The sequence below is a fragment of the Lagenorhynchus albirostris genome, chromosome 3 (genome assembly GCF_949774975.1).
Source record: "Lagenorhynchus albirostris chromosome 3, mLagAlb1.1, whole genome shotgun sequence".
In the NCBI taxonomy this organism is placed as follows: domain Eukaryota; kingdom Metazoa; phylum Chordata; class Mammalia; order Artiodactyla; family Delphinidae; genus Lagenorhynchus; species Lagenorhynchus albirostris.
In genome coordinates, this window is record NC_083097.1 from 36,706,930 (window position 1) to 36,730,539 (window position 23,610).

Here is a 23,610-nt window from a genome sequence, read left to right on the forward strand (position 1 = left end):
GCCAACTTCTTCGGACCTGGTTTTTACAACCCTCTCCGGAGTAATCAGCTTTAGTTAGAAGTTGGGACGGAGCATTATGCTGATCATAATAACTCTCTAGATCCCAAAAGGGAGCTCCTATGGCCAGTTTACAGACATCAGGAAAAAGGTCTGGCCACCAGGTCCAGGGAGGGGCAGTATGGCTAATGGACCAGGTTATATCTCCAGTTTGAGAAATTACCTGCCAAGTTAGACGTTGGGGCAGGTGAGGGCTAAAATCACTTACAGTCAGTAAAGGCAGTAAAACCAAAATTATAAGTCTTAGGTTCGTAGAAGCTTGAGTTTGAGCGGGTTGTCGGTTCTTTGGGCCTGCCATCCTGATGATGCCGCCGCTGGTGCAGCTTTCACGTGTGAAGCATGGATCCAGGCAGCGATGCCGTCCACTTTTATGGCCGTTGGGGTGGTTAGGAGGACGGTGTATGGTCCTTTCCATCGAGGTTCCAACGTCTGGGTTCGATGCCGACGGACGTATACGGAGTCCCCGACTTGGAAAGGATGAGTTTCTCCCGGTGTTCCCGGTTGGTAGGCCTCGGCGAGTTGGGACCATATCTCCTTTTGGACCAGTTGGAGTCCCAATAGCCTAGCATACAAGTCAGTGTTATTTTGACAGTCTGGTTTTATTTCTTCTCCTAAGGTGAGAAGGGGAGGTGGGGCCCCGTATAGCACCTCAAAAGGAGTAAGATGGTACCGGGAAGGTGTATTCCTAACCCGGAACAGGGCTAAAGGAAGGAGCACCGTCCAATCTGTACCGCCAGTCTCCAAGGACAATTTGGTTAGGGTCTCTTTTAGAGTTCTATTCATTCTTTCTACCTGACCTGAACTCTGGGGTCTATATGCACAATGTAATTTCCAATCAGTCCCCAAATATCTGGCCACATCCTGACTTACCTGGGCGACGAAGGCTGGACCATTATCAGACCCTATTACCTTTGGTGCTCCAAATCGAGGAAAAATTTCTTCTAAAATCTTCTTGGCGACTACAGCAGCTGTTTCTTTCTTTGTTGGGAAAGCCTCTATCCATCCTGAAAAAGTGTCTACAAAAACTAAAAGGTATTTATTACCGTACCTTCCAGGACGCACTTCAGTAAAGTCCACCTCCCAGTAAGTTCCTGGGCGGTCCCCCCTGAGTCTCCTTCCAGTTTCAAGTTTCCCTTTTTGAGCATTTACCTGTTGACATGGGACGCATTCCTGCACAATTTGTTCAGCTAATTTTGTCATTCCAGGGGTTTCGTACCCGGCTTTTTGTAACAAGGCTACCATCTTTTTAGTCCCCAAATGTGTCCATCTGTGCATCTGTTGTAACATGGATTCTGCTTGCTGAGGGGACAAAGTTCCTTTTGTTGTGGCCGGGATGATTTCTTCATCACGGCCTGGTTTTTCAGGAACTTTATCTGACAGTCCTAGAATGACTTCTCCCGATGCTATTTCTCGGGCCACTTGGTCAGCCATATTATTTCCCCTAATTATTGGGGTATTTCCTTTTTGATGTCCAGGACAGTGGATGATACTGACTTTAGTAGGAAGCATGAGTGCAGTCAACAAAGCCATGATTTCGTCTTTGTTTTTAACTTCTTTGCCACCTGAAGTTAGTAGCCCTCTCTGTTGGTAAATGGCACCGTGGATATGAGCGGTAGCAAACGCATATCTACTGTCTGTGTAGATGTTTACTTTTTTATTCTCTGCCATCTCTAATGCCCTCGTCAGGGCAATTAATTCAGCTCGTTGGGCTGAGGTCCCTTGTGGTAGCGCCGCTGCCCATATGACTTGTTTTCCGTCTACCACGGCTGCCCCAGTTCGACGCTTACCTTCCTCCAGGAAACTGCTCCCATCCGTGAACCAGGTGAAATCAGCATCAGGGAGGGGCAGGTCCATCAGATCTGGCCTACTGCCGTGTGCTGCGGCCAGTACTTCCTGACAATCATGTATGATGGTGGAGCCTTCCAAGTCAGGATCAGGTAGCAAGGTGGCTGGATTGAGTCCTGTGGCTGGAGCAAACTTGATGCGATCTGAGTTTAGCAACAGGGTTTGGTAATGGGTCATCCTGGCATTAGTTAGCCACCTATCCGGTGGTTGACGGACTACATTTTCCAGGGCATGAGGAGCTGTTATCGTTAGATTTTGTCCTAAAGTTAGTTTGTCAGCATCTTTGACTAGAACGGCCACTGCAGCGATTATCTTTAAACAGGTGGGCCATCCTGATGCCACAGGGTCCAATTTTTTTGACAAATAAGCAACTGGGCGATTCCAGGGACCCAATTTCTGAGTCAATACTCCTTTTGCAATGCCCTTATTTTCGGCCACATATAAATGAAAAGGTTTGGTTACATCTGGCAGTCCTAGGGCTGGAGCTGAAAGTAAAGCTCGTTTGATTTGGTCAAAAGCCCGTTGTTCCTTATCGCCCCAAACGAAAGGAGTGCTGTTTTTGGTTAGGGGGTACAATGGGGCTGCCAGCTCAGCAAACCCTGGAATCCATAGTCTACAGAATCCGGCCGTCCCCAAAAATTCTCTAACCTGCCTGGCGTTTTTGGGAGCCGGAATTTGGGCCACCGTATCCTTTCTGCTCTCCGTGAGCCATCTTTGCCCCCCTTTTAATAGATACCCCAGGTAACTGACCTGTTGTTGGCATATTTGTGCTTTCTTGGCTGAGGCTCTATATCCCAGGGTTCCAAGTTCCGTTAACAGTTTTTCAGTACCCTTGATACAATCTTCTTGGGTCTCAGCAGCTAATAAAATATCATCAACGTATTGGAGTAATGTTACCTGGGGATTTGATTCTCTATATAATGCCAAATCCTGATGGAGGGCTTCATCAAAGATGGTCGGGGAGTTCTTAAATCCCTGAGGTAGCCGTGTCCATGTCAGCTGACCAGACATTCCCGATGTTGGATCTTTCCATTCGAAGGCAAAGTAGGGTTGGCTCAGGGGAGACAGTCTTAAACAGAAAAAAGCATCTTTAAGGTCCAAAACAGTATACCACGTATGTTGAGGTGGAAGAGTGCTCAGGAGGTTGTAAGGGTTTGGAACTGTGGGGTGGAGGTCTGCCACCCGTTTGTTTACCTCTCGTAGATCCTGCACCGGCCGATAATCATTTGTTCCTGGTTTCTTTACCGGCAGGAGAGGGGTGTTCCATGCTGATTGACATCTTATTAAGATGCCCAAGTCTAGTAGCCTCTGTATATGGGGACGGATACCGTCTTTGGCTTCTCTACTCATGGGGTATTGACGGACCATTATTGGGGTGGCAGTTGCCTTGAGTTCCACTAGCACCGGGGGCCGATTTTTGGCCATCCCCATTCCGGCAGTTTCTGCCCAGGCTTGAGGGAACCGAGTTACCCAATCTGTAACATTAACTCGTGAGGATGAAGGCTGCTCGTATAATTTATATTCATCTTCTAATTTCATAGTCAATATTTGAAGTAACCTTCCTTTATTATCAGTTATGGTGGAACCTTCTGGCTGAAAGTGGATTTGAGCCCCTACTTTGGAGAGTAAATCTCTTCCCAGCAAAGGATAGGGGCATTCCGGAATAATCAAAAATGAATGGGTTACTCGTCCAATCCCAAGATCTACTGTCCTTCGTGTGGTCCATGAATATTGTTTATTCCCAGTGGCTCCTTGTACCCATGACCTTTTAGCTGAGATAGGACCTTTTGAGTGGAGAAGGACGGAGTGCTGGGCTCCGGTATCTACCAAAAATTGAACAGGTTCCCCCTCCACTTTAAGAGTTACCCGGGGCTCGGGGAGAGGGTTCGAGCCCTGACTTTCCTAGTCTTCTTCTTCCAATGTTAAGATTTTGTTTCTGGTTGGCCTTCCTCCATTCTTTTTCTTAGGGCATTCTCTCGCCCAATGTCCTTTTTCTTTACAGTAGGCACATTGGTCCTTGTCTAATGGTCGCCTTCTGTCTGCCGTTCGCCCTTCCTGCCCATTTCTATCCCCTATATTTCTTCCTCCAACCACAGTGGCCAGTATCTTACTTAAATTCCTCTCTTGTCTCTTATCTCGTCTTCTTTCACGGGCTGCCTGCTCTTTCTGCTTTCTTCACCTCTACCGAAAAATTATGGGCTCTGGCCCGAACTTCGGTCCAATGGCTTAGGGTAAGGGAAAGAGGAGTCGTCACAGTTTGTCCCATTGTCGTCCGTCAGAGAAAAAGAATAGACCACAATACAGAAACAGTTAAAACTCCATGAAACACATATACGCATGGGCCACCGCGAGCTCGCTTCAAAACCGAAACTTCTTCAGATGGCAGTTATCACCAAGGGAACTGCCGAAACCGAGTGAAGGGGAGACAGAGTTTGCCTCTCCTTCCAGATGAGCCACCAGGGCGTCCCCTAGGGCTCATGGACGCCGGCTATTAGCACGTCTGCCTAGCCAGGGGTCCGATACAGATTCCATAATAAGCCGATTCTTACAGCTTTCCTCCGATAATGGCCCACAAAGAACAAGGGACAAACAGACAATCAAGCTCGAGCTTACCTGGTACCTCCAACTCCCGATGTTCTTGTGGTCCGGGGCGAGTGGAATCCCGGACGAGCCCCCAAATGTTAGACCTGCGCGGTCTCCTAGGAGTTTCGACTCGCCCAGGAAACAACAAGAGTCGGAAGTCGATGCAAAACGCAAGAGGTTTATTGAAGGCCGGTGCACCGGGGTTCCTTGGTCCTCACGCAGGAGGTCGAAGAAGGAACCTTTTTGGGCGCGAATATGTCAGTTTTATAGGTTCCCACTTCCCCGTATGTAAATTATAGATTTGGTTGTGTTCTCCTGCTGATTGGTCCCGGCTTAGGCTCGGACCAGAGAGGGAACTTGTCCCCAGCTGCCTGATTGGTCTTTGACAGACACCTTTTTTACATTTTGTTATCTCCCTCCTTCTCCCCAGCTGCCTGATTGGTCTTTGACAGACACCTTTTTTACATTTTGTTATCTCCCTCCTTCTCGGAAGGGGGCCGGACATCCTGGAAATTCACCCATTGTCTAAGAAGCCCCTATTGTCTGCAGAGTTCTTAATCATTAGCTGGAACAATGTCTCTCGAGTCCCACAATGTTACTTTACTTTCTACTTCACTAATTTCAATTCTGTTATTTTCTTACTATTTTCACTGAATTTACTCAGTTTTCCTTTTTAGCTTCTTGAATTTAATGTTGGTTCGTTATTTTTCCATTTTCCCCTAATGTATTTATTGAAGGCTATAAATTTCCTTTTAAATAATAGTTTAGATGAGTTTTAATCTGTACCATTTCCAGTATTTTATATCTCTAGATATTTAAAGCATAAATACATTTTAATCCATAACTCAATTAGAATTTTTAAGAGTAATATAGTAAAAAATTTTCTTTTGCTATCTTTCATAGATTAATATATGATCTACATTATATTATCTCTGGATTTTGCTAAAACTTCCTTCTTATGCTGGCATTTCAGCAATTTAAATAAATATTCAATTCTTGAAAATAATGTGTATTCTTTATTTTTTAAGACACAAAATTCCCTCATACAACTATTTGATTGATAGATGAATATATTATTCAATTATTTTTTGTACTTATTTTATGCTTTTTGATGTATCACTTTTTAAGAAGGATTTAGTGAGACTCTTTTTCGAATTGTTCTTGTAATGCTATTAATTCTTTTTTTTTTTTTTTGCGGTACGCGGGCCTCTCACTGTTGTGGCCTCTCCCGTTGCGGAGCACAGGCTCCGGACGCGCAGGCCCAGTGGCCATGGCTCACGGGCCCAGCCGCTCCGCGGCATGTGGGATCTTCCCGGACCGGGGCACGAACCCGTGTCACCTGCGTCGGCAGGCGGACTCTCAACCACTGCGCCACCAGGGAAGCCCATAATGCTGTTAATTTTATTTGAAGTATTTCAATATCACATCGTTAGGTGCATAAAATTACACGATGAATATATCTTCTTAGTGGTTTGTTCCATTTATCATTATGTTATATCCTTAATCCCCACTGATGCTTTTTATTCAAAAGTCTGTTTTTCCCCAGTATTTATTCTAATAAAAGCATTTTCTTTTGATTAAAAGATACCCACTTTTTCTTTGATAGCTGCTTACTTGGTCTGCCAGCATTTCGTGGGGGCTGTCAGTGAGGAAGGGAGGAAGGATGAGATAGGGCAGTTCCTTCTTAGTTGGGTGGCTTTGTGCTCTCTGCATCTGGCAGATGGTTAAAGCTGATACTCTTGTGGGATCTGAGATTCTGGATCTTTCACCTGTAACTGTCAAGCATCAGGCAGAGCATTCTGTTCCCCACATTTAGGGGTCCTCCTACAGCCTTTACTTTGCAGGTGGTCTGCACCACACAGCTCATGCTACTGATCCCCCTCATTCTTCCTCTCTCAAGGCAGTTTTCTAGAGTAGTATTTAAAATGGCCCTAGCCCTGCTCTCTGTCCATGTGGTCTATAACTGGTCCGAGAGAAATAGCCATAAAACCTAGACCTATACAGACCCTTGGGAGGGTGGTCCAGTCCTGGGGCAGCAGCACATTCCTGCCTCCAGGACCACTGTTAGTTAGTCTCAATTGCAACTTGGCAATGTCTCAAGCAGGAGTCATGCCTCAGTCCCTGGGAAAAGAAGCACTCTGGGTGTCCTGTTGAAGCCAAACCCTTCTAGCTGGAAGGGGGTAATCATTCATCATTTCACCACCCTCCTACTACATGCACACATACACTCTTAGGAAGGAGGAATTGGGAATCTCAGCACTACTTTCCCAAGGAAATCTTCCTCAGATGCTCCTCCTTGCCCACACACCCATCTTCTATTTTTATAAGTACTGATATATTTACACTTACTTTGATCATTTTATTTTAATCTATTTATTGACTGCTTTTTCTTTCTCTGAGTGTGTTGGATTAATGAAGTTTTCTTCATTTCTTCTTCTGGCTTCAAAGTTATATATACTATTACATTCATTTTAATGGCCTTCCCAAAATATTTAAAATATCTAAATGCACACAACTTTACTATTTTTCAGAAAAGTCTAAAGATGATCAGTCCCTTAACAAGTATAAGAACCTGAGTGCTTTAATCTCCCTCCAAACCTGCCATCTTTTCCATTGTATTATCATTATTGCACCTTGCTTTTAAATCCTAAAAATATAGTTATTTATGTAATTCAATACTTATTTTGTTTAATTTAACAACAAATATTTACAGTACCTCACAGCACTTCTTGGTTCTGGTGATGCCCTCACCCAGTCCCATTTATCTTTTTATTTGACTAATTCCGTTGTTCATTATTGTTTCTTGTTATTCCCTTTCTGGGGGGTTTAATTTCTTTTTTTTCCTTTGTGTTGAAATACATCCTTTACTAGTTATTTCAGCAAGTGTCTTTACCAGTAAACTTTTAAAGTCTTTTATACCTTACAATGTCTTTTTTTAACCCTATTCTTGAATGGGAAATATATATGTATGTGTGTATATATATATATATGTATATATACATATATATAGTAATTGAATTGTAAAATACATACTAAATAGTTTAAAGGATCAACTTAAGTACATCTGAATAGATAGTCAGTTTGAAGATAAAACTGAGGCTATCACCCAGAATACAGTTTATTAAGGAAAACTTAAAACACATTCCATATAGGATTAGCTCCTGTGTATTGCTAATAAAATTTTACAGAAGCTGAGAAGACTGAGAATGAACAGAGAGACAATGGCAAAGTATTTTCCAGGCTTGATATATCTATGAGTAAATTTCTTTATATTACCCTACTGGATTTTGTGTGCCCTTTTTTTTTTTTTTTTTTTTTTTTTTTTGCCGCACCACATGGCTTGTGGGATCTTAGTTCCCCCCACCAGGGATTGAAGGGATTGAACCCAGGCCGTCGGCAGTGATAGAGAGGAGTCCTGACCAGGGAATTCCCTGTGTGCCTTTTCTAGATAAGGGAGCACATCTTTCTTAAATCCTGGACATTTCATATTTTTTCCCAGTCGACCTTTTTTTTTTTTTTAATGATATCCTGTTCTTGTTTTATGGATTCTATTCCATCCTTTGCCTTCTTGCTTGTTCTCAATTATAACAAACTCTTTCCTATCCCAGACAGGAAGGGTTTTAGTAGCTCAGGACCAGTTTTTATGTTATATTCTCAGTCTGTTGTTTCTGTATCATATATATGGTATGTATTTGGGCTACACTTCTGTGTGTCACTCAGATTTGGGGATCTGATTTCTCCTGGGGGACACTATCCCTGCTCATAGCTTACTGTTGTGGGGAGGGGAGTACTCAGTTCTGGGCTAAATTACTGTGTGATGCAGTATTTCTGGTTCCTGTTAATGGCACAGCAGCTCTCTGCTTCTCAGTTATTCAGAAGACCTGTTCCAACTCCCTGCCCTGCACAATGATTGTGGCCTAGATCTTTGTAAGATTTTACTAACCATCCCAGGTCCCAAGCCTCAAATATAATGCAATTACCAACTTGATACAGATTTGAAATTTCGCTTCATTTCTGACACCTAAAATTTGCTCTTTTCTGTTTAAAAGTTCAGCTTTATTAAAAATAATTTTGCTGCATTTTGGCTAGCTATTGTATATGCTTGGAACCGTTGGTGCGTTTCACATTTTCAGTCTTCCATATGATCTACAGTTCTTCTGATAACTTAGCACTTGGTAATATTTTTATGTCCCCATCCTAGTAGTAGCCATTACTTATGTCTTCATGGATCTTTAAAACTTCCTTGACATGCCTTTGTACTTTCTTCTGTATCCTGACCCATTCCATTTCTTAGAATGTTTTCTCTGTGCTGTCCACTTTTCTGCAAAGCACCATCATTTAGGGTCCACCTAGGTCCATCCACGTGCGTTACATTTTCTCCTACCTTCTAACTCAAAGTGATCTTTTATTTTTTTCATGAAATTCCTGTGGCATTTAATTATCTAAAGGCATCATTCTGCACTTAATATCAGGCATTTATTTTCTTTTCATGCATGCATAGCCAACTTTATCATTTAGTGTGTGATCTCTTTAAGAGAGGGAGTATGGATTTTAATTTCTTAATTTCTCTTTCAGCTTCAAGCTCTGTGCAATATACAGCTTTGTTTAGTAGGTTCTCAATAATTATTAGATTGAATAATTGGCTCTCTCACTGTGTTTAAAGTCCAGAGCATATAGCAGATTGTCATTAAACATGTAGATTAATATTTAATCAAGTAAATAATCAGCTCTTCTTCTCTGCCATCTTGGTGTAGTAAAGAATGTGGCTTGGAGTTAATATATCTGGGTTAAAAATCTACTTCTGTTACCTTCAGCATAAAGATTCTGGGCAGTTCAATTAACTTTAAAGAGTATCTTTTCCCTTATTATTAACTGGGAATAATAATACATACCTTACATTGTTGTTATGAGAATGAATGAGATAATGTACGTGCAAACATTTTTTTAAATTAACACAGTAGACAATGTTAGTTGCTATCTGAAAACTTTAAATAACTAAGGGGTGATAAAAATCTTATAAAGAAGGATGCAGTATTTTGGGTAAGGAGGGAGATTGAAGGGGGGAAAGATGCAATTTCAAAGGAAAGAAACACAAAGGAATAAAAATATAAAGAAAAAATTAAAAGAGAAGAATCCTTGGATTGAAAAACTGTAGAGTAGGAAACATATGGACTCTTAGGACAAATATTGACAGACTAGAATGGAAAAGTTATAATAGAAAAGAATGGCATACTTTAAAAGACCGTTTGACATACGTTGTAAGTGATTGAGATCCACAAAACTAGTAAGAAATAGTATCTTAAGTCTATCTGAAAACTATTCTCTTGCCTCAGAATTAAATTAATTGCCCCAAAGTCATTCATCTTTTATATATCAGTTGTTTTTTTATTAATTCTCCAAAATAATTTTGGAGGTAAGGGTGTTAGTTAATGTAGCCTGAAATATAATAAGCAAAATTACTCATATTGCCCTGACTCGTGTTTCCTTTCATATTTTAACTTTAAAAATCTTATTCAAATACACTTCAATCTTACTATTATCTCCATAGAAAACATAGAGTTATTCCTTACAATACAATTGCATTTTTTTGTGCTTAATGTCTATTTGTAAATAATCAAATCAGCCATGAAAGTATTTTTTTCTCTGTTTTAATATAACTACTCAAAATTAATGCTTCAATAATTATCTAAAAAAATATATGTTAAACATAGCACCATGACATATTAGAGATGGAAATGAATCCCAGACTTGTCTATGTAAACAAGTCAGTAATAACTGTTTTAAAAGACACTGATTACAATAGACACTGATGCTAGAGGAATTCAGAGCAAGAATATCTTTTATCATTGCAACCAATGTTAGAACATGTTAATTTTATCCTAAACTATTTAATTCATAGACTGCTTTTTAGGGTCCATGAGAGAGCCAACAACTACTAGAAAAATACCGAGGTATGATAGGCCTTTCAATGTAGTGATTTAAAAATCTGGCTTTCAAATAGTAATATGAGGATAGTAGGTAAGAGCGAGGCTATGTAGCACAAGTCCATATTGGCTAGGTTGAAATTCTGCATGGGTTCAAATCCTGCTATCACTCCTTATTACCTGTATAACCTTGGGAAAATTACTCAAGCTCTCTGTGTATTCATTTTCTCATCTGTAAAATGAGGAAACTGAGAGTAACTACCTTACAGGTTTATTATGGGAATTAAATGTGTTCCTGTGTATAAAGTGCTTAGAAGAATGCCCAACACATAGTAAATGCCCAAAATAATTAGTTGTGATTATTATTGTAAACTCAGTTCTTCTACTTCTACCATTGTATAAATTATTTAATACCTCTGAGCTTTAGTTTTCTCATTTGTAAATGAGATAAGTACCTCATGAAAATATTAAGTGTGATAATACACATAAAATGTTACAGAATAATGCCTGGCTTAATAAACATTAGCGAATAAACATTGAGACCTGTACGCTTATCATAATATTAATCATAATCTAACTGGGTTCTTGGTAATCTAAAGCTATTCTTAAATCACTTAAATATGTTTACTGCATCCCAAAGATTTTAAATCCTGAACTTCAAGAATAACCTTAGAAGCACTAGATTAGAAATCAGGAAATCTAACTTCTAGTTTTGATTTTTCTATTCTTTTTGTGAACTTGAACACTTTTTTTTTTTTTAACTTTCTGGACCTTGGCATCATTTATAAAGTGAAGGAGTGGGTACCTACTCATTTTATTTTATAATGAGAAAGTAAGGGACTGTAGTAGATGATGTCTCCTTAGTGTACTGGGGTGGTTTTCAGAATGCATTTCTGTCTTTGATAGCATGTACTATTAATACAATATTAGTGACATCATGAGTTGAGAGTTTTTGTTAACCTGAAATTGCTTCTTTGGAAAAGAGATTAAATTTTCAAATGAAATTTTGGAATCTTGCCTTCCCACCTCAACCACAAGGATTATATGTTCCTGTAAGTCTTCATGGCAAAAAAAAAATTGTGTTTGATTCAAGCCAATTATTTGGAAAATAGGTTAATAGGTTTCAGGGGACCTTTTGTAAATACTATTTTACGTTCACAAAAGTATGATAAGCAAGAAAATAAAATAAATAGACTATCAATGGCATTTTAAGTTTTAAAATAATAATAATGGATGCTGCAATTCCATTTTAAAAGCCTTTATTTATCTACTGAGATACCCTATCTGTTGAATAATTGTTATCACTTTTTCCTTTCATTCTCTGAACATAGTTTCTTTTAATTATTTGAACATATTTATAATAATTGTGTTGAAGTCTTTATCTGCTAAATTTAACATCTGGGCCTGCTAAGTCAATGTCTGTTGACTGCTTTTATTTCTGAGTCACACTTTCCCATTACCTTATATGTTTTTTAAAAATATTTTTGTTGAAAACTGAACATTTAAAATAATATAGTAACTATTGATCCTGACCTTTGTCTCTGAATTTTTGTTGTTGCAGAATTTGTGTCCCCTCTGGTATATGACTGTTGATGTGTCTGGTCAGTTTTTTATTCTTATTTTTCTTTTTAGCTTGGCTTCCTAAGGCTCACCCTTGTGTCTGCATAGCCTAGTGTTTTGGGTCAAGCTTGTGTTCAAATGCTTCAATTCCATAAGTCTTCTCCCCTCTACTAATATAACTGTGTGTGGTTGAAGAGCACATTCAATGTTCAGCAAGTTCTGAAGTCTGCTTTGGCTTTTTCTTTCTGCAGGGCTACTCTGGCTTTCTCTGCATACGTACATAGTTTTCTGGTCAGCCAAGTCTTATCTAGTACATCTATGGCTCTCTCACATACATGAACTGATCTCTGATTAAACTTTTGGCTGATCCAGTATTGATCCCTAACTAGATTTCAACTTTAGACTGGCAAAGCTACACCTTTTCCCTTTTTGTTTTCTGTGGGATTCACCCTCTTGCCCCCCACTCACACTCCCACCCCAATCCCTTGCCTATCCCCTCCTGAATCCTTCTGCTGGTGTCCATGGACAGACTCTCTCTGGTAAAACTACCAGTTTTGCAGACTGAGCTGAGCTGGATCAGGAGCGGGGCATGGGGAGGGTGGGAGTGGGGTGGGAGGTGAGGGAGGGGGAGGGGTGATGGCAGTGTCTCAGGCAAGAAGGATTCAGACTTCTGCTCTTCTTAGCCAAAGCTCTAGCAGGTTTGTTTGCCACTCTCTTCATGCCATAGCCTGAAGGCCCTCTCCTAAGTCTTACAATAGCTGGAATATTTTTATAATAATAAAAATATTCTTATAAATAAAAATTAGAAAGAATGGGACATTCATCTAGTTTTCTGCCTCAGAGTATATCCTGAATCCTGCCTTATAACTAGATTCTAAATCTTAAGGCCTTTTTCTTCTGGGTTTTTCAGCATTTTTTTCAGAAATGCCAGGAAAATGTGGTTCCCTGAATTTCTTTGTTTTGGAGCCAACCAACAACGCTTGCTACCTTTTTTTACTGTACAAAGTGAAGATAAAAGCATCCACCTCAGAGAAGACTGTACAGTAGATATTTTTTGTTAGAGATTTCTGGAATGACTGTTGGAACTAAAGGGAAACACTAGCTTCATTCTTAAGAAGATGACAAAAGAATACAACCAATTTTGGGGGTGGAGTCACTTGTGAAGGACATGAAAAAACATTAGAAATTGGACCAAACAGTTGTCAGAGATCCCTGAAAAACGTTAGGGTTTTTGAAGGACTTTTAATTTTTGAGATTTAAGTGACCTACATTGATTTTTTTTTTTTTTACATCTTTATTGGCGTAGAATTGCTTTACATTGGTGTGTTAGTTTCTGCTGTATAACAAAGTGAATCAGCTATATGTATACATATATCCCCCAATCCCCTCCTTCCTCTGGAGCAAAACAGTAACACGCATGTGGGTGGTTGCTCTTTATAATGAGAAAGTAAGGTAAGCCAGCCACTCCTTTCAGAAAAACATCCTGTTTTGGTTTTCAGTTGCCTCAGCCAGTGAGCAAAGCTCAAGTGGGTAAATTTGTTTCTGAAGGGCATTTAATTTGAAAGTTCATTCTCATTTGCTTTGGAAAACATACACATGTACACATGTTTTCTTTTCCTAAGCACAGTGATCAGGGAAGGAAGAGAGCCAGCAGATGGTAAAACTCTCTCAGTGTGGACTTAGCCACTTCAGGATGATAGACCTTAAATATTGGCATTTTTCAGCTCTGACAAGGAGAAATAGTTAGCTCTCACATGGGGCAGGGCTGACAGGTGGAAATAGTCCAAACATCATTAAGTGATTTTCTGAAGAGAGACAACTGTCTGTTGAGTAGATGCACCATCAAAATGATTTGATTCTTCAGCAATATCTTACTCAGTTCAATTTAGGGAGAAGGCATCTGGATTTGTAAAATGTCTGAGAAGTCTTCATAAAGCGCTACAGTTAGTTCTTGTTTATTTTATTTTTATGTTCTCAGTGTAGGACCTATTAGCTAACTCTTCACAACCATAGATTAGAAATGCTTTAGGGAATAGATAAGATGAACTTGTAAGCAGTTGTGTATACATATATATTTTTTGGCCACACAGCTTGTAGGATCTTAGTTCCCAGACCAGGGATTGAACCCAGGCCCTCAACAGTGAAAGTGTAGAGTCCTAAAAACTGGACTGCCAGGGAATTCCCTGTATATTTTCTTACAGTTAATGTGTTTGTAGTTTTAAAAAGAGTTGGCTCTTTTAAAAGCTGGGGAATCTTTTGCGATATTGTTTATGGTGTTAATTTAATTTGCTTTTTTTTTTTTTTCAATCAGAGATTATATGTAACCCAAGTTGAATGGATTTTTGGAACATTTTAGAATTGCCAGGGATCTTTCAGAACATCCCAACATATCTCTTCCTTAAGGCATTCCTGGCAGATAGTGGTCCAGTCTACATATAAAGGTTTTTCTCAAGAGGAGGTTCATCCTACTTGGAGACCATCAGCTTTATTTTTGACACATCTATACTCAAGTTATGTCACTGTCATCCTATAATAATTGGAGTAAAGAAATTGTACCAAATATAGAGGGATTTGGTCAGATCCACAATCACATCTGTCAAATACTTATCAGGGATAAAGTATGCATTTTGCTTTTATCAAGCTCTGGGTTAACTCCTCTGTTCTCTCCAGTGTCTGGCAGGCTGAATTATATTAGGGTTAGGAAGACAAGATGCAAAATCACTATCTTTGCTTTGTGACACTTTTTTTTTTATCTTTTATCTCAAAATGGTGATAGTAGTAATGCTTCCTTTGAGACTGAAGATTTATATAATAGTAATACTGACAACATGCACTGCTTATTATTTATTAGGCATTGTTAAAGCTCTGTTTAAACACATTTAATCTTCAAAGTATTTTAATCACTTTATTTAAACCTCACATCTGTCTTAACAGTTGGGTATTGTTATTACCCATTTTAGGGAAAAGGAAAGTCAAGTATGGAGAGGTCTTGTCATTTGTCAACATCATGCAACCAGGAAGCCAGTTTCAGGACATAGAACTAGGCAGCCTCCCTCCAGGACCCATGCTTTCAAACACTTCTGGAATCATCAGCACAAAGCTTGCTTTTTTTTTTTTTTTAGCTTATTTTGTGCTTTTGGTCATATATTTTTTTTAAAAAAAAACCCTTTTTACTTTCATGCTTTTAGTTTTTCTTCTCTCTTTCTTTCTTCCTTTCTTTTAAAATAAATGATGCTTATCTAGGTAGACATTCCTGTCACTGAATAAAAATAAAGTGCAGTAGTATATTGGAACAAAAACAAACAAATGAAAAAAACAAAATGAATTAGCAAAACAATATTTTCCAGCCCCGTTGTTTTATGTAGAATGCCAGTTGTCAATAGAAACTTTCAGTGTTTGCATTATCATAATAATTCCTTAAATTATTGTTTATATTATTTAACATATTTATCATAATTTTTCATTGTTCTGGCTTCTTTGCAGAAGATGTGCAATGTAACAGGCTTCCAAGATAACTTTCTTACACATTTAAGTAAATAAAGTTTTTAAGCATTTTCAAATGAAAATCTTTCCAAAATATACTATAAAATCTCTATTTAAAAAAAAATAAAACTGCATCTCAGGTCACAAATCAAGCCTCGGAAAATTTAAGAAAATTGAAATTGTATCAAGGCATCTTTTCTGACCACAACACTATGAGATTAGAAATCAAATACAGGAAAAAACTGGAAAACACACAAACACACGGAGGCTAAACAATATGCTACTAAATAAGCAAGAGGTCACGGAAGAAATCAAAGAAGAAATTAAAAAATACATAGAAACAAATGACAACAAAAACACAATGACCCAAAACCTATGGGACCAGCAAAAGCAGTTCTAAGAGGGAAGTTTAGAGCAATTCAATTGCACCTCAAGAAACAAGAAAAATCTCAAACAAACAATCTAACATTACACCTAAAGCAACTAGAGGGAGAAGAATAGCAACAACAACAAAAAACCCCCAAATTTAGTAGAAGGAGCAGAAATAAATGAAATAGAAACAAAGAAAGCAATAACAAAGATCAATAAAACTAAAAGTTGGCCCTTTGAGAAGATAAACAAAATTGACAAAACTTTAGCCAGATTCATCAAGAAGAAAAGGGAGAGGACTCAAATCAATACAATTAGAAATGAAAAAGGAGAAATTACAACTGACACCACACAAATACAAAGGATCATAAGAGACTACTACAAGCAGCTATATGCCAATAAAATGGACAACCTGGAAGAAATGGACAAATTCTTAGAAAGGTACAACTTTCCAAGACTGAACCAGGAAGAATTAGAAAATATAAACAGACCAATCAGAAGTAATGAAATTGAAACTGTAATTAAAAATCTTCCAACAAACAAAAGTCCAGGACCAGGTGGCTTCACAAGCGAATTCTATCAAACATTTAGAGAAGAGCTAACACCTATTCTTCTGAAAAATTGCAGAGGGAGGAATACTCCCAAACTCATTCTACAAGGCCACCATCACCCTGATACCAAAACCAGACAAAGATAATGCAAAAAAAGAAAACTACAGACCAATATCACTGATGAACATAGACGCAAAAATCCTCAACAAAATACTAGCAAACAGAATTGAGCAACACATTAAAAGGATCATACATCATGATCAAATGGGATTTATCCCAGGGAGGTAAGGATTCTTCAATATATGCAAATCAATCAGTGTTATACACCATATTCACAAATTAAAGAATAAAAACCATATATCATCTCAATAGATGCATCTCAAAATGCAACAGCCATTTATAATAAAAACTCTCCAGAAAGTGGGCATGGAGGGAACCTATCTCAACATAATAAAGGCCATATATGACAGACCACAGCAAACATTATTCTCAATGGTGAAAAATTGAAACCATTTCCTCTAAGATCAGGAACAAGACAAGGATGTCCACTCTCACCAGTATCATTCAAACATAGTTTTGGAAGTCCTAGCCATGACAAGCAGAGAAGAAAAAGAAATAAAAGAAATCCAAATTGACAAAGAAGAAGGAACACTGTCACTGTTTGCAGATGACATGATACTATACATAGAAAATCCTAAAGATGTCACCAGAAAACTACTAGAGCAAATCAATGAATTTAGTAAAAGTTGTAGGATACAAAATTAATGCACAGAAATCTCTTGCATTCCTATACACTAACAACGAAAGATCAGAAAGAGAAATTGAGGAAATAATCCCATTTACCATTGCAACAAAAAGAATAAAATACCTAGGAATAAACCTACATAATGAAGCAAAGAACCTGTACTCAGAAAACTATAAGACCCTGATGAAAGAAATCAAAGATTACACAAATGGATGGAGAGATATACCATGTTCTTGGACTTGAAGAATCAATATTGTGAAAGTGACTCTACTACCCAAAGCAATCTACAGATTCAATGCAATCCCTATCAAATTACCAATGGCATTTTTCACAGAATTAGAACAAAAAATTTGTACAGAAACACAAAAGACCCTGAATAGCCAAAGCAATTTGAGAAAGAAAAATGGAGCTAGAGGAATCAGGCTCCCCAACTTCAGACTATACTACAAAGCTAGAGTAATCAAGACAGTATAGTACTGGCACAAAAACAGAAATATAGATTAATGGTACAGGATTGAAAACCCAGAGATAAACCCATGCCCCTATGGTCATCTAATCTATGACAAAGGAGGCAAGAGTATACAATGGAGAAAAGACAGCCTCTTCAATAAGTGGTGCTGGGAAAACTGGACAGCTGTCTGTAAAAGAATGAAATTAGAACACTCCCTAATACCATACACAAAAATAAACTCAAAATGGATTAAAGACATAAATGTAAGGCCAGACACCATCAAACTCTTAGAGGAAAACACAGGCAGAACACTCTATGACATAAATCACAGCAAGATCCTTTTTGAACCACCTCCTAGAGAAATGGAAATAAAAACAAAAATAAGCAAAATAAACAAAAATAAGCAAAAATAAGCAAATAAGCAAAGCTTTTGCATAGCAAAGGAAACCATAAACAAGGTGAAAAGAAATCCCTTATTATGGGAGAAAATATTTGCAAACAAACCAACTGGCAAAGGATTAATATCCAAAATATAGAAGCAGCTCATGCAGCCCAATATTAAAAAAACAAACAACCCAATCAAAAAATGGGTGGAAGACCTAAATAGACATTTCTCCAAAGAAGACATACAGATGGCCAAGAAGCACATGAAAAGATGCTCAACATCACTAATTATTAGAGAAATGCAAGTCAAAACTATAATGAGGTATCACTTCACACCAGTCAGAATGGCCATCATCACAATATCTACAAAGAATAAATGCTGGAGAGGGTGTGGAGAAATGGGAACTCTCTTGCATTGTTGGTGGGAATGTAAATTGATACAGCCACTATGGAAAACAGTATGGAGGTTCCTTAAAAGACTAAAAATAGAATTACCATATGACCCAGCAATCCCACTATTGGGCATATACCCTGAGAAAAGTATAATTCAAAAAGACACATATACCCCAATGTTCATTGCAGCACTATGTACAATAGTCAGGACATGGAAACAACCGAAATGTCCATTGACAGATGAATGGATAAAGAAGATGTGGCACATATATACAATGGAATATTACTCAGCCATAAAAAAGCACAAAATTGGGTCATTTGTAGAGATGTGGATGGACCTAGAGTCTGTCATACAGAGTGAAGTAAGTCAGAAAGAGAAAAACAAATATTGTATATTAATGCATATATGTGGAATCTAGAAAAATAGTACAGATGAATCAATTTGCAGAGCAGGAATAGAGATGCAGATGTAGAGAATGGACGTGTGGGCATGGTGGGGGGGAGGAGGGTGGGATGAACTGGGAGATTAGGTTTGACATAAATACACTACTATGTGTAAAATAGATAGCTAGTGGGGACCTGCTGTATAGCACAGGGAGCTCAGCTCAGTGCTCTGTGATGACCTGGATGGGTGGGATGGGGTGGGGGGTAGGAAGGAGGTTCAAGAGGGAGGGGATATATGTATACATATAGCTGATTCACTTCATTGTACAGCAGAAACTAACACAACATTGTAAAGCAATTATACTCCAATTTAAAAAAAAATACTGACTAAAACTAGATCTTTTCCTGGTAATTCAAGTTCTTCAATATTAACAACAACCATGCAGTGAGGTTTTCAAGATTCATTGGTAAGTGTTCACTAAAGGACCCAATGCTTCTGTACTTATTTTTAAATTTTTCTTTATGTTTTCAGTAAATATTTACTAACTCTGTGATGCATGGCAGTTACTATCCTAAGCACAACAGAGATGCAAGGGATACAAGCTAATGAAGAAATATTTGTGTGCATGTTTTTAAAAATTCTTTCACCAGAATATTGCAAGATTTCCATTTTTTTCTGTTATACAAAGTTCATGAGTGAAAGAGTGTTCTGCATGCCTTTTCTGTGGCATTGAGCAAGTCACATGACCTCTTCAGATCTTAGTTTCTTCATCTATAAAGGGTATGTGATGGACCCAATCAATGTCTCCCCAAATTGACTTTTAGACCAAGGTGAGAACAATATCCAGGGTTTCTGCTTTCTTTCTTTTCATTCATTAGCAAATGGTTTGGACTTAGCTTATTTGTTTCTGTCATACACAGTGACAAACACATGATACAGGCCTAGAAAACATTATGCCTTTATATATTGTTGAGATATGGGAATATTAGTTAAAAAGATAACTTTTAGCTTCTTTGAAGTTGAAGAACTAAAGTGCACACATGCATACATACAGTAAAATCTCTAAATGTAGCAAAATTGTTAATAGAAGCCAGCACATATACATGAGAAAATATATATAAAAATCTGACAATTAAAAAAACTTTACATTGGCAACAGCATAATTTATTTTTTTCCTTTAGATATTTATTCAAAACATCCCTATTAAGCTTACTAAAGTTATTATTGCTATTGATATTCTGTTTCTTACATATTGTTTACACAAAAATGTTTTTTTCAAGAATTTGTTCCTGTTTTTTATTTTCTTTCTGAAATGTGTAGGCCTGTTTTTCTTATTAAATGCATGGCATATCTTTGTATTTATGTTAACACTTCCTCTGGGAACACCTAAAATTCTTTTGAAGCTTTTTTTATATCTTCACAGTATCCCTGAAGGGCATTGTCATGGTATATCCTATCTTGGGAAAATAAACCAAATAGAATTTAAATGATAGTTATGATTACTGGTGACCCTGATGAGAAACATGATCATTTTTCTCCTTTAGGACCCAATGCAGGATGAGATTTTGTGAAGCAGTGATTATCCTATTTTATTTAGTTTCATTCTTGTCTGAGATACTTGAATTTTTCTTATTCAAAGAACTGATACACTAAGAACAAAACTTTGGAAGATGTCTCAAATGTTGGTGATTACTGAGAAATTTTTGAGATAAGCCCCAACCGGAAGATTGGTTGATATCAATGATTTTGATATTTGTTAACTGGCTTGGAACAGGACGAAGTGGTGACCTTAAAGATACAACTCTTATTTTTAGAAAAAAATTTATTCTAATCTTGTTGTAATATAAGATGAGGACTATGGAAAAAAAAATCAGAATGGATCAAATAACTTTTTCTTTGAGCTGTTAGCTCACATCTGATTTTGAAAGTCTAGTGTTTCAGAGTATCCTTATGCCTCCATTTTTAGAGTTAGAGATGGATGCCAGATGGACACCATCTGTATCTATCATTAGTGGACTAATGTTTCTCTACAGTGGGCCAAAAATATGGGAAATAAGAAAGATAAAACAAAAATGTTCAAAATAATATACCCTCAATGGACTGTTTTTCACTATTTAGGACCAAAGTAATATATGTAGCTTAAAAGTTGAATTAGATGCTAAACTGTCTAGTACTGTGAAACACAACTAGCAAACATTTCAAAAAAATAAAATAGAACTCATCAGAGAATATAAATTGATGCCATCTTTATTATGGAGCTCAAAATCAATCTTTTGAAAAAATATAATGAAGGTTGTAAATAAAATATGCATAATTTTATTCTGAGATGTATGGTAAAAAATATTTTTGGTGTTAAGACTACATCTGTAAGAGCATCCAACAATGGGAAAGGAGAACCAGAAAACTTCCTTAGAGCTCTTTTCCCTGAAATGATTTTTACGTAACTTCTTTGCTTCTAAAAAAGATAAAGATAGGGGCTTCCCTGGTGGTGCAGTGGTTGCGAGTCCACCTGCCAATGCAGGGGACACGGGTTCGTGCCCCGGTCCGGGAAGATCCCATATGCCGCGGAGCGGCTAGGCCCGTGAGCCATGGCCTCTGAGCCTGCGCGTCCGGAGCCTGTGCTCCGCAACGGGAGAGACCACAACAGTGAGAGGCCCGCCTACTGCAAAAAAAAAAAAAAAAAAAAGATAAAGATAACTAAAATGACTTTCTCCAAACAAAAATCTATTTACATAATAGAAAACATATACTATACAAATACATTTAAATTGAGTTTTCAAAAAACGATGATTGATGAAAAGTAAAATGTTTTCAAAATTTGTAGACACCCACCTGATGCCTACATATCTTCAGCAGTAGTCCAGTCAAATGGTCATCTATGCTATGTTTGAATACCTTCACTGGTACAAGTTCAGAAACTCACATTTGCATTGAAGACTTCTAACTTTTAAAAAATTTTTCCATAAAATATTAGTTATGGCTTCTACACATTCATCCTTGCTTGGCCCTAATGAGTACAATAATAATAAAAATAATAATCATGTTTAAAGTACCTTATACATTTCAAAATACTTTCATACATTTTCCTTTGATATCACTTGATCCATATCAGTATCCACAGGCAGTATCATGGTTAGTAACTCAAGCCCTAGAGTAAGCAGACCTGGATTTAAAGTTTCAATCCATAACTTTGTGACCTTGGGCAAATTACTAGATATGCTAAACCTCGTTTCTTCATCTATAAAATAGAAATAAAAATAGAACAAATCTCTAAAGTATAATTACATAATTTTGACACAGTACAATGCCTAGGAATGCCTAGTATATAGGTAATGTTCAGTTAGAGTCAATTATTTTTTTAAAATTAATTAATTAATTTATTTTTGGCTGTGTTGGGTCTTCGTTGCTGCACGAGGGCTTTCTCTAGTTGCGGCAAGTGGGGGCTACTCTTTATTGTGGTGCACGGGTTTCTCATTGCCGTGGCTTCTCTTGTTGCCAAGCACTGGCTCCAGGTGCGTGGGCTTCAGTAGTTGTGGCACATGGGCTTCAGTAGTTGTGGTTCACGGGCTCTAGAGTGCAGGCTCAGTAGTTGTGACACATGGGCTTAGTTGCTCCATGGCATGTGGGATCTTCCTGGACCAGGACTTGAACCCATGACCCTGTGTTGGCAGGTGGATTCTTAACCACTGCACCACCAGGGAAGCCCCAGCGTCAATTATTTTATTTCATTAAATTATTATCATTATTATTAATTCTTAGAATCTCATCCAGTTTCACTTCTGTAAACTAGACATGCCCAATTCTTCATATGGTATAATTTTAATTCTTATAATCTTGATTGTACTTCTCTGATTTGACTTTGCTTTATCTGTATTATTCTTTGTGTGAGGCATATGAAATAACCCTCTCAAATTTTTAATATATTCCTTAATGTAAGCCAAGAATACATTTGATTATTAAGAAATTATATCACATTTTGTCTAATTGTTTGCTCTCAAGACTTCAAGCTCCTTGAGCACTGGGTCATAACTTATTCTACACTTTACCTCAAAATCTAGCTATAGGTAGGCTGATACTTGACAGGTGTTTGATATAGATTAGATTATATCCTTTTTTTTAAGTTGACATTTGTCTTTTAATTACTCATTATGGTCACTAAGATTCTCCTGTTTTGTAACAACATCAGTTTTCAAGTAACTTGCAATAGAGTTGGCAGTGAAATCTTACTGAATATAACTAGAAATTTCCCTCTCACCTGATGTAGGTCATTTCATTAATTATGTAATATCACAAGATACTCAGCTACTGTCCTCAAGCCTACTTCATTCCATTTTGAAACTTTTTCAACTGTCATTTGAATGCTTCACTGAGGGAAAAGTGAAAAAGCATGAAGTTGGAAAGTTAAGTGGAATGAAATAAAACTTTTTTTTAAATTAAAAAGTCAAACTTTTTAACTTTATCCCATAGACAATGGGGGAAGTCCTTTAAAATTTTAAGCCTGAAAATGACTTGAAAAATAATATTGTTTAGAAAAATTTTTTTTAGAAATACAGTTCTATTGGTAATGTGGAACATGTATCAGAAAATAACAAGACTGCAGGCTCACAAAATATTTAGTAGATTTAAAATAGTAGTTCAGAAAAACGTACACGTGAACTGGAACCAAGCAGTAATATCTCTGTTTTCTTGCTAATTATCCATTAAAATATCCTGTAAGAAATATGTTTAGAGTTCAATGATATAATAAATAATATAAAAAGATGAATATCTATGCAAAGTATCAGTAAATTTAAAATATGGAATACAAAGTATCTAGCACAAATAGTAAGCTTATGGTGAAAGTTTATTGAATAAATGAAGTTTGGAAACTCATGAGGATT

General features: G+C 37.5%; 1 protein-coding gene across 1 annotated transcript; it reads right to left on the minus strand.

Moving 5' to 3' along the window:
* Window positions 1–300: 300 nt before the first annotated feature.
* LOC132518300 (uncharacterized) lies at window positions 301–6,198 on the minus strand. The gene is made up of 3 exons (XM_060146301.1): window positions 6,078–6,198; window positions 2,653–3,785; window positions 301–1,356 (listed from the first exon to the last, which is right to left on the minus strand). Exons 1-3 carry the CDS (start codon window positions 6,196–6,198, stop codon window positions 301–303), a joined length of 2,310 nt encoding a protein of 769 aa, XP_060002284.1.
* Window positions 6,199–23,610: the final 17,412 nt, after the last annotated feature.

Excerpts from the sequence above, each read along its gene's own strand:
- LOC132518300 (XM_060146301.1), bottom strand. The coding sequence starts at position 6,198 with ATGCAGAGAGCACAAAGCCACCCAACTAAGAAGGAACTGCCCTATCTC. Across the intron at positions 3,786-6,077 it reads AAGCAGCTATCAAAGAAAAA|CTCTCCCCGAGCCCCGGGTA; the intron begins GTGGGTATCTTT and ends AGGGCTCGAACC. Across the intron at positions 1,357-2,652 it reads CACAAATATGCCAACAACAG|CAAGCAGAATCCATGTTACA; the intron begins GTCAGTTACCTG and ends TTGTCCCCTCAG.